Here is an 11,514-nt window from a genome sequence, read left to right on the forward strand (position 1 = left end):
TTGGGAAGAGCTAGGGTGAGCTGGGGTTGGGGAGGGTTGGGGTTGGGGAGGGCTGGGGAGGGTTGGGGATGGGAAGACCTTGGGGAGGGCTGGGGTCGGGAAGAGATTGGGGAGGGTTGGGGTTGGGAAGACCTTGGGGAGGGTTGGGGTTGGGAAGAGATTGGGGAGGGTTGGGGTTGGGAAGACCTTGGGGAGGGTTGAGGTTGGGAAGAGATTGGGGAGGGCTGGGGTCGGGAAGAGATTGGGGAGGGTTGGGGTTGGGAAGACCTTGGGGAGGGTTGTGGTTGGGAAGACCTTGGGGAGGGTTGGGGTTGGGAAGACCTTGGGGAGGGCTGGGGTTGGGAAGACCTTGGGGATGGGGAGGGTTGGGAAGAGCTTGGGGAGGGCTGGGGTTGGGAAGACCTTGGGGATGGGGAGGGGTGGGAAGAGCTTGGGGAGGGCTTGGGTTGGGGCAGGCTGGGTCGGTGGATAAGGGTTATAAAGGGCCAGTGCAGCAATCCTGACCAACTGATCTAATTGATCAGTTCATTGATTGCTGGAAATCCAAAAACATGAAATGCCTGCGGCACTCCAGGACCAGGGATACCTACCTCTGGGCTAGGGTGTAGGCTGGGTTGAGATCCAGGGGGTTGAGTGGTGATGATGGCTGGGGGAAGACTGGGGGAAGGCTAAGGGTTATGTGAAGGTTGGAGGGAAGGAGGGATCAATACCAGGGGTGCTGGTGGGGTGGATGGGTGGATGCTGGGGTTGTTGGGTTGGGTGGAGGCTGGGGTAAGACTGTGGAGGAGTAGGGGTGGATACTAAGGGTGTTGGGTGGGGTGGAGGATGGGGAAGGCTTGAGGGAGTAGGGGTGGATGGTAAGGGTGTTGGGTGGGGTGGAGGATGGGGAAGGTTTGAGGGAGTAGGGGTGGACGGTAAGGGTGTTGGGTGGGGTGGAGGATGGGAAAGGCTTGAGGGAGTAGGGGAGGACGGTAAGGGTGTTGGGTGGGGTGGAGGATGGGAAAGGCTTGAGGGAGTAGGGGTAGATGCTGAGTTCAGCTACATGCTACTGCAGGTTATTCTCCCATATGGCTGAGTTGACTGTTCAGCTACTGTAGGTTATTCTCCCATATGGCTGAGTTGACTGTTCAGCTACTGTAGGTTACTCTCCCATTCTACTGTAGGTTACTCTCCCATTCTACTGTAGGTTACTCTCCCATGCTACTGTAGGTTACTCTCCATGCTACTGTAGGTTACTCTCCATGCTACTGTAGGTTACTCTCCCATGATACTTTAGGTTACTCTCCCATGTTACTGTAGGTTACTCTCCAATGATACTGTAGGTTACTCTCCCATGCTACTGTAGGTTACACTCCCATGCCACTGTAGGTTACTCTCCCATGCTACTGTAGGTTACTCTCCCAAGCTACTGTAGGTTACTCTCCCAAGCTACTATAGGTTACTCTCCCATGCCACTGTAGGTTAACCTCCCAAGCTACTGTAGGTTACTCTCCCATGATACTGTATGTTACTCTTCCATGCTACTGTAGGGTACTCTCCCATGCTACTGTACGTTACTCTCCCATGCTACTGTAGTTTACACTCCCATGCCACTGTATGTTACTCTCCCATGCTACTGTAGGTTACTCTCCCATGCTACTGTACGTTACTCTCCCATGCTACTGCAGGTTACACTCCCATGCCACTGTAGGTTAATCTCCCATGCTACAGTAGGTTACTCTCCCATGCTACTGTAGGTTACTCTCTCATGGTACTGTATGTTACTCTCCCATGCTACTGTAGGTTACTCTCCCACGCTACAGTAGGTTACTCTCCCATGATACTGTAGGTTACTCTCCCACGCTACTGTAGGCTACTCTCCCATGCTACTGTACATTACTCTCCCATGCTACTGTAGGTTACTCTCCCATGCTACTGTAGGTTACTCTCCCACGCTACAGTAGGTTACTCTCCCATGATACTGTAGGTTACTCTCCCATGCTACTGTAGGTTACTCTCCCATGCTACTGTAGGTTACTCTCCCATGCTACTGTAGGTTACTCTCCCATGCTACTGTAGGTTACTCTCCCATTCTACTGTAGGTTACTCTCCCATGCTACTGTAGGTTACTCTCCCATGCTACTGTAGGTTACTCTCACATGCAACTGTAGGTTACTCTCCCATGATACTGTAGGTTACTCTCCCATGCTACTGTAGGTTACTCTCCCAAGCCACTGTAGGTTACTCTCCCATGCTACTATAGGTTACTCTCCCAAACTACTGTAGATTACTCTCCCATGCTACTGTAGGTTACTCGCCCATGCTACTGTAGGTTACTCTCCCATGCTACTGTAGGTTACTCTCCCATGCTACTGTATGTTACTCTCCCATGCTACTGTAGGTTAATCTCCCATGCTACTGTAGGTTACTCTCCCATGTTACTGTAGGTTACTCTCCCATGCTACTGTAGGTTACTTTCCCAATTTACTGTAGGTTACTCTCCCATGCTACTGTAGGTTACTCTCCCAAGCTACTGTGGGTTACTCTCCCATGCTACTGTTGGTTACTCTCCAATGCTACTGTAGGTTGCTCTCCAATGCTACAGTAGGTTACTCTCCCATGCTACTGTAGGTTACTCTCCCATGCTACTTTGGGTTACTCTCCCATTCTACTGTAGGTTACTCTCCCATGCTACTGTACGTTACTCTCCCATGCTACTGTACGTTACTCTCCCATGCTACTGTAGGTTACTCTCCCATGATACTGTAGGTTACTCTCCCATGCTACTGTAGGTTACTCTCCCGTCCTACTGTAGGTTACACTCCCATGCCACTATAGGTTACTCTCCCATGCTACTGTAGGTTACTCTCCCAACTTACTGTAGGTTACTCTCCCAAGCTACTATAGGTTACTCTCCCATGCCACTGTAGGTTACTCTCCAATGCTACTGTACGTTACTCTCCCATGCTACTGTAGTTTACACTCCCATGCCACTGTATGTTACTCTCCCATGCTACTGTACGTTACTCTCCCATGCTACTGTATGTTACTCTCCCAACTTACTGTAGGTTACTCTCCCAAGCTACTATAGGTTACTCTCCCATGCCACTGTAGGTTACTCTCCAATGCTACTGTACGTTACTCTACCATGCTACTGTAGTTTACACTCCCATGCCACTGTATGTTACTCTCCCATGCTACTGTAGGTTACTCTCCCATGCTACTGTACGTTACTCTCCCATGCTACTGCAGGTTACACTCCCATGCTACTGTAGGTTACTCTCCCATGATACTGTATGTTACTCTCAATGATACTGTACATTACTCTCCCATGCTACTGCAGGTTACACTCCCATGCCACTGTAGGTTAATCTCCGATGCTACTGTAGGTTACTCTCCCATGCTACTGTACGTTACTCTCCCATGCTACTGTACATTACTCTCCCATGCTACTGTAGGTTACTCTCCCATACTACTGTAGGTTACTCTCCCATGCTACTGTGGGTTACTCTCCCATGCTACTGTATGTTACTTTCCCATGCTACTGTAGGTTACTCTCCATGCTACTGTAGGTTACTCTCCATGCTACTGTAGGTTACTCTCCCATGCTACTGTAGGTTACTCTCCCATGCTACTGTAGGTTACTCTCCATGCTACTGTAGGTTACTCTCCATGCTACTGTAGGTTACTCTCCCATGCTACTGTAGGTTACTCTCCCATGATACTTTAGGTTACTCTCCATGCTACTGTAGGTTACTCTCCCATACTACTGTAGGTTACTCTCCCATGTTACTGTAGGTTACTCTCCAATGATACTGTAGGTTACTCTCCCGTGCTACTGTAGGTTACACTCCCATGCCACTGTAGGTTACTCTCCCATGCTACTGTAGGTTACTCTCCCAAGCTACTGTAGGTTACTCTCCCAAGCTACTATAGGTTACTCTCCCATGCCACTGTAGGTTAACCTCCCAAGCTACTGTAGGTTACTCTCCCATGATACTGTATGTTACTCTCCCATGCTACTGTAGGGTACTCTCCCATGCTACTGTACGTTACTCTCCCATGCTACTGTAGTTTACACTCCCTTGCCACTGTATGTTACTCTCCCATGCTACTGTAGGTTACTCTCCCATGCTACTGTACGTTACTCTCCCATGCTACTGCAGGTTACACTCCCATGCCACTGTAGGTTAATCTCCCATGCTACTGTAGGTTACTCTTCCATGATACTGTATGTCACTCTCCCATGCTACTGTAGGTTACTCTCCCATGCTACTGTAGGTTACTCTTCCATGATACTGTATGTCACTCTCCCATGCTACTGTAGGTTACTCTCCCATGCTACTGTAGGTTACTCTCCCACGCTACAGTAGGTTACTCTCCCATGCTACTGTAGGTTACTCTCTCATGGTACTGTATGTTACTCTCCCATGCTACTGTAGGTTACTCTCCCACGCTACAGTAGGTTACTCTCCCATGATACTGTAGGTTACTCTCCCACGCTACTGTAGGCTACTCTCCCATGCTACTGTACATTACTCTCCCATGCTACTGTAGGTTACTCTCCCATGCTACTGTAGGTTACTCTCCCATGCTACAGTAGGTTACTCTCCCATGATACTGTAGGTTACTCTCCCATGCTACTGTAGGTTACTCTCCCATGCTACTGTAGGTTACTCTCCCATGCTACTGTAGGTTACTCTCCCATGCTACTGTAGGTTACTCTCCCATTCTACTGTAGGTTACTCTCCCATGCTACTGTAGATTACTCTCCCATGCTACTGTAGGTTACTCGCCCATGCTACTGTAGGTTACTCTCCCATGCTACTGTAGGTTACTCTCCCATGCTACTGTATGTTACTCTCCCATGCTACTGTAGGTTAATCTCCCATGCTACTGTAGGTTACTCTCCCATGTTACTGTAGGTTACTCTCCCATGCTACTGTAGGTTACTTTCCCAATTTACTGTAGGTTACTCTCCCATGCTACTGTAGGTTACTCTCCCAAGCTACTGTGGGTTACTCTCCCATGCTACTGTTGGTTACTCTCCAATGCTACTGTAGGTTGCTCTCCAATGCTACAGTAGGTTACTCTCCCATGCTACTGTAGGTTACTCTCCCATGCTACTTTGGGTTACTCTCCCATTCTACTGTAGGTTACTCTCCATGCTACTGTACGTTACTCTCCCATGCTACTGTACATTACTCTCCCATGCTACTGTAGGTTACTCTCCCATGATACTGTAGGTTACTCTCCCATGCTACTGTAGGTTACTCTCCCGTGCTACTGTAGGTTACACTCCCATGCCACTGTAGGTTACTCTCCCATGCTACTGTAGGTTACTCTCCCAACTTACTGTAGGTTACTCTCCCAAGCTACTATAGGTTACTCTCCCATGCCACTGTAGGTTACTCTCCAATGCTACTGTACGTTACTCTCCCATGCTACTGTAGTTTACACTCCCATGCCACTGTATGTTACTCTCCCATGCTACTGTACGTTACTCTCCCATGCTACTGTATGTTACTCTCCCAACTTACTGTAGGTTACTCTCCCAAGCTACTATAGGTTACTCTCCCATGCCACTGTAGGTTACTCTCCAATGCTACTGTACGTTACTCTCCCATGCTACTGTAGGTTACTCTCCCATGCTACTGTACGTTACTCTCCCATGCTACTGCAGGTTACACTCCCATGCCACTGTAGGTTAATCTCAGATGCTACTGTAGGTTACTCTCCCATGCTACTGTACGTTACTCTCCCATGCTACTGTACATTACTCTCCCATGCTACTGTAGGTTACTCTCCCATACTACTGTAGGTTACTCTCCCATGCTACTGTGGGTTACTCTCCCATGCTACTGTATGTTACTTTCCCATGCTACTGTAGGTTACTCTCCATGCTACTGTAGGTTACTCTCCATGCTACTGTAGGTTACTCTCCCATGCTACTGTAGGTTACTCTCCCATGCTACTGTAGGTTACTCTCCATGCTACTGTAGGTTACTCTCCATGCTACTGTAGGTTACTCTCCCATGCTACTGTAGGTTACTCTCCCATGCTAGTGTAGGTTACTCTCCCATGCTACTGTAGGTTACTCTCCCATGCTACTGTAGGTTACTCTCCCATCCTACTGTAGGTTACTCTCCCATGTTACTGTAGGTTACTCTCCCATGATACTGTAGGTTACTCTCCCATGCTACTGTAGGTTACTCTCCCGTGCTACTGTAGGTTACACTCCCATGCCACTGTAGGTTACTCTCCCATGCCACTGTATGATACTCTCCCATGCTACTGTACGTTACTCTCCCATGCTACTGTATGTTACTCTCCCAACTTACTGTAGGTTACTCTCCCAAGCTACTATAGGTTACTCTCCCATGCCACTGTAGGTTACTCTCCCATGCTACTGTAGTTTACACTCCCATGCCACTGTGTGTTACTCTCCCATGCTACTGTAGGTTACTCTCCCATGCTACTGTACGTTACTCTCCCATGCTACTGCAGGTTACACTCCCATGCTACTGTACGTTACTCTCCCATGCTACTGCAGGTTACACTCCCATGCCACTGTAGGTTAATCTCCCATGCTACTGTAGGTTACTCTTCCATGATACTGTATGTCACTCTCCATGCTACTGTAGGTTACTCTCCCATGCTACTCTAGGTTACTCTTCCATGATACTGTATGTCACTCTCCCATGCTACTGTAGGTTACTCTCCCATGCTACTGTAGGTTACTCTCCCACGCTACAGTAGGTTACTCTCCCATGCTACTGTAGATTACTCTCCCATGCTACTGTAGGTTACTCTCTCATGTTACTGTATGTTACTCTCCCATGCTACTGTAGGTTACTCTCCCATTCTACTGGAGGTTACTCTCCCATGCTACTGTAGGTTACTCTCCCATTCTACTGTAGGTTACTCTCCCATGCTACTGTAGGTTACTCTCCCATGCTACTGTAGGTTACTCTCCCATGCTACTGTAGGTTACTCTCCCATGCTACTGTAGGTTACTCTCCCATGCTACTCTAGGTTACCCTCCCATGCTACTGTAAGTTACTCTCCCATGATACTGTAGGTTACTCTCCCATGCTACTGTAGGTTACTCTCCCACGCTACAGTAGGTTACTCTCAAATGCTACTGTAGGTTACTCTCCAATGCTACTGTAGGTTACTCTCCCATGCTACTGTAGGTTACTCTCCCATTCTACTGTAGGTTACTCTCCCATGCTACTGTAGGTTACTCTCCCATTCTACTGTAGGTTACTCTCCCATGCTACTGTAGGTTACTCTCCCATGCTACTGTAGGTTACTCTCCCATGCTACTGTAGGTTACTCTCCCATGCTACTGTATGTTACTCTCCCACGCTACAGTAGGTTACTCTAAAATGCTACTGTATGTTACTCTCCCATGCTACTGTAGGTTACTCTCCCATGCTACTGTAGGTTACTCTCCCATGCTACTGTAGGTTACTCTCCCATGCTACTGTAGGTTACTCTCCCATTCTACTGTAGGTTACTCTCCCATGCTACTGTAGGTTACTCTCCCATGCTACTGTACGTTACTCTCCCATGCTACTGTAGGTTACTCTCCCATGCTACTGTAGGTTACACTCCCATGTCACTGTAGGTTACTCTCCCATGCTACTGTAGGTTACTCTCCCATGACACTGTAGGTTACTCTCCCATGCTACTGTTCCCATGCTACTGTAGGTTACTCTCCCATGCTACTGTTCCCATGCTACTGTAGGTTACTCTCCCATGCTACAGTAGGTTACTCTCCCATGCCACTGTAGGTTACTCTCCCATGCTACTGTAGGTTACTCTCCCATGCTACAGTAGGTTACTCTCCCATGCTACAGTAGGTTACTCTCCCATGCTACAGTAGGTTACTCTCCCATGCTACTGTAGGTTACTCTCCCATGCTGCAGTAGGTTACTCTCCCATGCTACAGTAGGTTACTCTCCCATGCTACTGTACATTACTCTCCCATGCTACTGCAGGTTACACTCCCATGCCACTGTAGGTTAATCTCCCATGCTACTGTAGGTTACTCTTCCATGATACTGTATGTCACTCTCCCATGCTACTGTAGGTTACTCTCCCATGCTACTGTAGGTTACTCTTCCATGATACTCTATGTCACTCTCCCATGCTACTGTAGGTTACTCTCCCATGCTACTGTAGGTTACTCTCCCACGCTACAGTAGGTTACTCTCCCATGCTACTGTAGGTTACTCTCCCATGATACTGTATGTTACTCTCCCATGCTACTGTAGGTTACTCTCTCATGTTACTGTATGTTACTCTCTCATGCTACTGTAGGTTACTCTCTCATGTTACTGTATGTTACTCTCCCATGCTACTGTAGGTTACTCTCCCACGCTACAGTAGGTTACTCTCCCATGATACTGTAGGTTACTCTCCCACGCTACTGTAGGCTACTCTCCCATGCTACTGTACATTACTCTCCCATGCTACTGTAGGTTACTCTCCCATTCTACTGTATGTTACTCTCCCACGCTACAGTAGGTTACTCTAAAATGCTACTGTATGTTACTCTCCCATGCTACTGTAGGTTACTCTCCCATGCTACTGTAGGTTACTCTCCCATTCTACTGTAGGTTACTCTCCCATGCTACTGTAGGTTACTCTCCCATGCTACTGTACGTTACTCTCCCATGCTACTGTAGGTTACTCTCCCATGCTACTGTAGGTTACACTCCCATGTCACTGTAGGTTACTCTCCCATGCTACTGTAGGTTACTCTCCCATGACACTGTAGGTTACTCTCCCATGCTACTGTTCCCATGCTACTGTAGGTTACTCTCCCATGCTACTGTTCCCATGCTACTGTAGGTTACTCTCCCATGTCACTGTAGGTTACTCTCCCATGCTACTGTAGGTTACTCTCCCATGCTACAGTAGGTTACTCTCCCATGCTACAGTAGGTTACTCTCCCATGCTACTGTAGGTTACACTCCCATGTCACTGTAGGTTACTCTCCCATGCTACTGTAGGTTACTCTCCCATGACACTGTAGGTTACTCTCCCATGCTACTGTTCCCATGCTACTGTAGGTTACTCTCCCATGCTACTGTTCCCATGCTACTGTAGGTTACTCTCCCATGTCACTGTAGGTTACTCTCCCATGCTACTGTAGGTTACTCTCCCATGCTACAGTAGGTTACTCTCCCATGCTACAGTAGGTTACTCTCCCATGCTACAGTAGGTTACTCTCCCATGCTACTGTAGGTTACTCTCCCATGCTACAGTAGGTTACTCTCCCATGCTACTGTAGGTTAATATCTGGATTGTATCATAACTCTTCTCTGGTGTGGGATGTGCAGTTCCGTTGTGCAGAGAATAACATGTACTGATGTGTATAGGAGTAAACAAACCATACACTTAGTGGTGATGTGTTCGTTTTATATTTTATTATTACGATTATTTTATTAAGGTTGTGTATGTTTTTTGTTGTAAAGGAATATAACTTTCCAGTTGAAATGTATCTTTGGAGAAATTGAAGTGTGTGTGGCTTTCACTTTTTAGTCTTTTGCCTGCTTGAAAACCATGCTTACCAATGACTGATGATAGCAACCTTTTGCTCCTCCATGTGTTAAAGTAAAGTGTTACAAGTCACTGTGGGTGTGAGGTAGCAGTAATAAAATGCTGTTTTATAACACCTACTTTGCTTGTGTGTTTCTTTTCATTGGGGTTTTGTCAACTACATTACCCATGTTTATTCTTTGTCCTGTCTTCTAAGCACGGTCCTCTTCACTTCCTGTCTTCTAAGACCGGTCCTCTTCACTTCCTGTCTTCTAAGACCGGTCTTCTTTACTTCCTGTCTTCTAAGACCGGTCCTCTTCACTTCCTGTCTTCTAAGACCGGTCCTCTTCACTTACTTTCATGATTCTTAATTCAAGCTGAGTGGTATTAAAGTGACAATGCTTTTTCCTATTATTGTGTTACGTATGTGTTACAGGTCCCAGGTGGTGAGGACTAATCAAATCAAACGTTATTTGTCACATGTGCCGAATACAACTGGTGATAACAGCTAGTCTACGGATATGAATGATAACAGCTAGTCTGGGGATATGACTGATAACAGCTAGTCTAAGGATATGACTGATAACAGATAGTCTAAGGATATGACTGATAACAGCTAGTCTGGGGATATGACTGATAACAGCTAGTCTGGGGATATGACTGATAACAGCTAGTCTAAGGATATGACTGATAACAGCTAGTCTGGGGATATGACTGATAACAGCTAGTCTAAGGATATGACTGATAACAGCTAGTCTGGGGATATGACTGATTACAGCTAGTCTGGGGATATGACTGATAACAGCTAGTCTAAGGATATGACTGATAACAGCTAGTCTGGGGATATGACTGATTACAGCTAGTCTGGGGATATGACTGATAACAGCTAGTCTGGGGCTATGACTGATAACATTTAGTCTGGGGATATGACTGATAACATCTAGTCTGGGGATATGACTGATAACAGCTAGTCTGGGGATATGACTGATAACAGCTAGTCTGGGGATATGACTGATAACAGCTTGTCTGGGGATATGACTGATTACAGCTGGTCTGGGGATATGACTGGTAACAGCTAGTCTGGGGATATGACTGATAACAGCTAGTCTGGGGATATGACTGATAACAGCTAGTCTGGGGATATGACTGATAACAGCTAGTCTGGGGATATGACTGATTACAGCTAGTCTGGGGATATGTTATGAATAAATTCAAATGATTTATATGTTTAATGACTAAATGATTTATGCGTTTAAAGTACAATAACTAGCAGTATTCTACCCTGTGTCTGTATAATGGCTTAAATGTTTGTGCATAGGAAAAGAGGAACTGTTAACAGACAGCTTGTGAGAAACAAACATGGTTCTCAGAAAATAAGTCAGGAGTCACATGGTGGTGGTTAGTGTCGTACTATTGGTTAGACAGTTTCCCCTTTAATGAGGTTGACAGTTAAAACTGTCTCTGACATTAGACTGAGTCACACAGAGGCTCCAGACGTGCAGCGAACAGACACAAACCTACAACTGAGATAACAGCAGACGTTACAACAGTAGAAGTTACAGCATTAGAAGATACAACAGTAGACGATACAACAGTAGAAGTTACAACAGTAGAAGATACAACAGTAGAAGATACAACAGTAGAAGATACAACAGTAGAAGTTACAACAGTAGAAGATACAACAGTAGAAGATACAACAGTAGAAGTTACAACAGTAGAAGTTACAACAGTAGAAGATACAACAGTAGAAGTTACAACAGTAGAAGTTACAACAGTAGAAGTTGCGAGAGTAGAAATTGCAAGAGTAGAAGTTACAACAGTAGAAGTTACAACAGTAGAAGATACAACAGTAGAAGTTACAACAGTAGAAGTTACAACAGTAGAAGTTGCGAGAGTAGAAATTGCAAGAGTAGAAGTTACGAGAGTAGAAGTGTGACGACCCTCCCACTCTGTCTACCGTTTTCTCTCTCTCTTTGCTCTTGT

General features: G+C 46.4%; 1 protein-coding gene across 1 annotated transcript; it reads right to left on the reverse strand.

The window, feature by feature from the left end:
- Window positions 1-10: 10 nt before the first annotated feature.
- LOC120041731 (extensin-like) lies at window positions 11-9,893 on the reverse strand. The gene is made up of 3 exons (XM_038986594.1): window positions 9,888-9,893; window positions 711-1,006; window positions 11-386 (listed from the first exon to the last, which is right to left on the reverse strand). Exons 1-3 carry the CDS (start codon window positions 9,891-9,893, stop codon window positions 11-13), a joined length of 678 nt encoding a protein of 225 aa, XP_038842522.1.
- Between the last annotated feature and the right edge of the window lie 1,621 nt (window positions 9,894-11,514).

The sequence above is a fragment of the Salvelinus namaycush genome, unplaced genomic scaffold (assembly GCF_016432855.1).
Source record: "Salvelinus namaycush isolate Seneca unplaced genomic scaffold, SaNama_1.0 Scaffold519, whole genome shotgun sequence".
Classification (NCBI taxonomy): Eukaryota; Metazoa; Chordata; class Actinopteri; order Salmoniformes; family Salmonidae; genus Salvelinus; species Salvelinus namaycush.

Excerpts from the sequence above, each read along its gene's own strand:
- LOC120041731 (XM_038986594.1), bottom strand. Across the intron at positions 387-710 it reads CCACCCCACCAGCACCCCTG|CCCTCCCCAAGCTCTTCCCA; the intron begins GTATTGATCCCT and ends TCCCAACCCCAG.